Here is a 5,185-nt window from a genome sequence, read left to right on the forward strand (position 1 = left end):
CCACATTAATCTTTTTCATGGCTCATTTTGTGCTTGATTCAAGTCATCCTTAACCTCTTTGACTTTCTCTTCTCTACAGTGTCGTAACATCTAAGCATTCTCTTCCTAAATCCAAACCTTCTTCGCATATTTTTATTTTCTTGCGAATTCTTGTTACAAACTCAATATTTTGAATGTTTCTTCTACTTGCGATGACACCATCAAATTCTTTAATTGACAAGTCTTTAATTATTGTTCCCGACCAGTCTCTTTAATAATCTCAAATCTTCAATTGCCACTATTATAATGTTTCAAGAAGCATATAAGGAAATATGACTCCTGTCCCAGTTACTTTTAGGAAAGCAATATATGTAGGGTTTATAATCTTAACTCTGATATATTATCTGTACAACAAAAGGATTTTTCAATATACGAATATTATAGTGCCTTGAGGGGTAAATGTGATGATGAGCTTCTTCAATATTAGCCTTCCACAACAAACTAATCCAATCTTTTGATAAAATTAGAATGAGGATTTTCTCATTGTCACAATTCTCTCTTCACTTCAGTCTCATGTGCAATTACAGTTGATGAAAGATTCCATCATTGTCTCTATTCTCTCATATTTTCTATGGTCACTGAGTGTTCAACTCCCTAGTAGCCTTTGTATATTCTGTTCTAGCTACATTACATTATGGTGGTCGTGATTATCAACAAGGATGTGGAGGAAAATCTTTTCATTATGATCAGGCTAATCATTTGTCAGATAGTTGTTGGGCTAAATTTGGTTATCCCTCTATTGACTTAACATGCCTCTGGATCATCTTTCACCACTATTGGCTCTCTTACTCCCACCACCTCTTCTAGGTCTATTTCTTAGGAGGATTATAATCATCTTGTTTGGCATTCACAGACAGTATTGTCTGTGTCTCATGATACTACTTCTGGCTCTTTTGTTGTTGCTTTCTCGGACATGTCTTACATATCATATTGTGGTGTTTCCTCACATATGACAATTAATTGCCATCTATTTTCTTTTATTAACCCACCCTCTTTAGCAAAAACTGTTTTTCTACAAATCTTTCTTCTAGATGTCATATATTTTTTTCAATTTCCTATCAATTTACTTGTCCATAAACCTCTCTTCTAGATGTCTTATATATTCTTAAATTTCCTATCAATTTGCTCTCCATTCATTGTCTTACCAAACATAACAATTGTTCTAAAATGTTTTAGCCCCCAAATTGTAGTTCACAGGATCTTGATATGGGAAAGATGGTGGAGATGTTTAAGCTAATGGAGTTTACTGCTTGATACTCTAGTCTTCTTTATTTTCTCTTCCACCATCACTTAACGCAATACATTTTATTCGCTCTTCAAAAATTTAACGTAATACTTGTGAAGTTGCTAAAAATTATTTGGCATCTTTTTCATTTCAACGATATCTCTTAGTACCATCTTGTCTATACTTGTTATTCTAAGGTATGGGGTTTGAGTTTTGTTTTGACCAATCTCGAGTTTAAGTATTTTATTACCTTTGTTAATGATCATTCAACTATCACATGAGTTTATCTGTTCAAATGTAGATCATAAGTTCTACATTTATTCAAAAACTTCTATCTAAAAATAAAAGTTCACTAATCTACATTGATCAAAACTCCTCATATTGATGATATTTTTTGAATTCATACGTAATCAATTTCACTCTTTATACTGAATATAAAATTCTTCATCAAATATCTTGTCGATATACATCTCAACAAAATGATTTGTCTAATGCAAGCATTGTCTTGTCATTTGCTTAATGTTTCCAGAACCTTACCTTAATATTCCATATGAATACCCTCGATGTTCTTGGGGAATGAGATTTTAATTGCTTGTTATTTTATTTATCATCTCTTCTCTATGGTCATTATTGATGCTGCTTCATTATTTATTTCGACAAAACATCCTTCTTTATTACTTCCAAGATTTTGTTGCCTTGTTTATTCGTTTCTTTGAACCTGGTTGCAAACTCTTGTACTAAATAAGGCTACCAATTGTCTTATTAGCCGACAAAACATCTTGTTATTTTATTTATCATCACTAGATGTTACATTCCATGAAACGTCTTCTTATTTTTCTCTCAATTCTCTGCCAGATCATCATCTTCCCTTGTTCTTATTCTTCCTCGGTCACTTCCATCTTCTCTATCCCTACAGGCGTATACCAGACAACCTCATCCTCCTGCTACAACACCACCTCCCCCAATTTTGTTCGAACCGATTGATGACCCACCTATTAATAAATTCTTTGATCCTTATATATATACATTGCTTAACAAAGAGACAAAAGGTCAATTATTTACAACATTATTATATCTTATGTGATCTTCGGTTGACTTTCTACTAGTTTTTCTGCTTTTTTCTTATCCTTTGATTAAACCCATTACATATTAGGAAGCCCTACATGACCAATGCATAACTAGACTAAGCTTTGACATACTTTGAAGTTGTATTTGTAGATCTCCAACTTTCTTAGACATATTTTATTTGGTTTTGTTATCTTAGTTAACAAGCTCAATGACATTTCACTCACAATAAGTTCCCACAAAGGAGTTACTCAAATAAAACACCACCCACGAAAATGTTTTATGATAAAAGATTTGGTTGACGAAAATGTTTTCTAGGGATTGAATTCGATGACAATAAATAAGAAATTTTCTTTTCTCGAAGGAAATATGAAACTAATATTCTAGAAAAAAAATGTTCTTTTAGATTGCAAAAAACAAAAATGTTAATACTTTCATAGGCCCTCAAAAGGCTTGAAATGACAGAAATTTAATGACCACCTCTTGTTAGTTAAGGTTAGTTTGAAAATTAATCTTACCATAAGTTGACTAGATATCTCATTTGTCATTAGTTTTAAATTAATACATGCAAAATCCAAAAAAAGAAGCATTCGGATCAGGAAATATCTTGGAAAGGATTTGTCATACAATAAAATGGGGCACCTGTAAGTTGAAGCCTCTTCTTCGATGCTAATTATGTTGGCTAAGTAGAAGACAATAAATCAATCTCAGTATATTGTATCGTTTTTTGGAGCAATTTGGTCTCATGGAAAAACAAGAAGCAGATAGTTGTGGCCATAAGGGCTATACTCATTCAGTCTGTGGAATGATGTATGTAAAATCTTTGTAATCCATGTAGTTTTTCATTCGAACGAGAGATTAGAGGACTTTGTAAAAGAAGAGGGCTCGTGGGATATGGGATGGTGAGGGAACAAATAAATTATGCACGATGTTATAATCAGAACTTGTAAATATACCATCTTGTCTATACTTATTAGCACTGGTAATGACTAGTTCCTCCAGTTGAGCTCTTGTTTCTTCAGCCCCAAGGACAAGAATTGATGATAGTTAATGCTTTAAAGAGATAATTAACGTGACATTTACATTCTAGTTTATTGATCGATTGAAAGAGGGATAATCAGAACTTGAGATGTTGGGAGAATAACTAGACTGAGCTACAGGAGTTATTGCAATTTGGTTAGGGGTCAAAATATTGGTTGGATCTGTTGGATGAGCATGCCAGTTTACTATTTCAACAGTCTGATATTAGTTTTAAGCAGTCAAAACTATAATGTAATTCAAATTTATCATGTTTCAAGTTGCTGAACTGGTTGAATTGTCCGATCCAATTTTCTCAGTAATGTTTAAAACAGTTAGTGCATCACTAAGGTTTCGTTTGGGACGGCTTTCTTACTGCTTCTTAAAGTAACTTTTTAGTATAAAAATTTTTTCTTTGTACCAGGAAGCTGCTATAAGTAAGACTTCACTTAGGACGGTTTATTTACTGTTTCATGAAGCAGCTTTTTAGTAAAAAAATTTATTTTTTATATTAAAAAGCTGCTTTAAGAAGCAGTAAAAAAGCCGTCCCAAACGAAGGCTAAGTATTGTGTAGCTTGCTTTAGCTTTTCCCTCGTTTTGACTTCTGATACTAATTCATTGCCATCCCATATTTCCTGTAGCTCATGGAAAGGTTTTGGACGAATTCTTTATCTCCACAGCAGGTGGGTCTGTAAGTCGGAAAATATATATTTCTAGGTGGCAAAATATCCCGGCTGGGTTTGGGGAATGGTATCTGTACAATTCTAGACTAAGGCTCGTTTGGGACGACTTTCTTCCTGCTTCATAAAGCTGCTTTCTAGTACAAAAATTAAAATTTTCATACTAGAAAACCGCTTCAAGCAGCAATAAAAAAGCCGTCCCAAACAAAGCCTAAATTTTTATGACCAGCTTTGAAAGACTACTAAAATTTGAACAAGATATATTTCTCCTACTCTACTATATTTCAGGCAAATTCCAAACAGACGTTGGGAGAAGTTGGGCCTCTGAGGTGACTTCAAGAAGGAATAAGAGACTAAGAGAACTTGATTCATAGAAGTATCAGAAGAACTAAGGTAATTTTGTCATATCAATTCAGAACTCAGGTCAAAGTTTCTTCCACTGAAATTCTAAGTATACGAATAAATGGTGTCTTCATTGAGTACCGAGCTATAAGCTATTTAGCCATCAGAACTGTGGCAACCCTTGCTTGGAGGTCAGAAATCTTCAAAATAACTTCAATGGTGCAGCCCTTTTAACGTTAAACCTACAATTTTATCAGTTTGATCATCACTATATTTATTATTTCAATGAGATAGTAGTTTGCTAAAGCCGTAGAAGCATGGAAGTTAGGAAGGCAAGTCTTATTAGCTCAATGAAAGTTATAAGTTTTTTTCTCATTGATGTTCATGTTGTCATTATTGCTAACTGACTTATCCAGGGAGAGTGATTTAGGAATTTTCTTTGATGAATAAATTCATTTTTATAGTCCCTTTTTGAATAAAATGTTTGTCTTTTCTTCTTATGTGTCGCATTTTATATGGCTCCCATAGATTTGATATAGGAAGGGATTGTGTTTATCTTCAGAGAAATGGAGGTGATTTAATCATTCTTCAGTTCTTTTTTAAGATCACGATTAAGGTTTCGTTTAGGACGGTTTTTTTATTGCTTCTGAAAATAATTTTTTTGTTTAAAAATGAAAATTTTTATACTAGAAAACTGCTTTAAAAAGTAATAAGAAAGTCGTCCCAAATGAAGTCTAAGACTTCGTTTGGGATAGCTTTAGAGCACTTTTTTTTCTTGTTTTAAAGATATTTTTATGCTAAAAAATAGTTTTGCAAA

At 33.0% G+C, this 5,185-nt stretch overlaps 1 protein-coding gene across 1 annotated transcript in view; it reads left to right on the plus strand.

The window, feature by feature from the left end:
• The window catches only part of LOC110115009 (HD domain-containing protein 2), a 31,377-nt gene extending 26,511 nt beyond the window's left edge, over window positions 1–4,866 (plus strand). Inside the window, exons 7-8 of the mRNA XM_020848097.2 lie at window positions 3,988–4,029; window positions 4,315–4,866. Of these exons, the coding sequence (XP_020703756.2) occupies window positions 3,988–4,029; window positions 4,315–4,400 (128 nt within the window). The 3' untranslated portion in view covers window positions 4,401–4,866. The remainder of the gene's footprint in view (window positions 1–3,987; window positions 4,030–4,314) is intronic.
• The last annotated feature ends 319 nt before the right edge of the window (window positions 4,867–5,185 follow it).

This window comes from Dendrobium catenatum, unplaced genomic scaffold (genome assembly GCF_001605985.2).
Source record: "Dendrobium catenatum unplaced genomic scaffold, ASM160598v2 fragScaff_scaffold_1557, whole genome shotgun sequence".
In the NCBI taxonomy this organism is placed as follows: Eukaryota; Viridiplantae; Streptophyta; class Magnoliopsida; order Asparagales; family Orchidaceae; genus Dendrobium; species Dendrobium catenatum.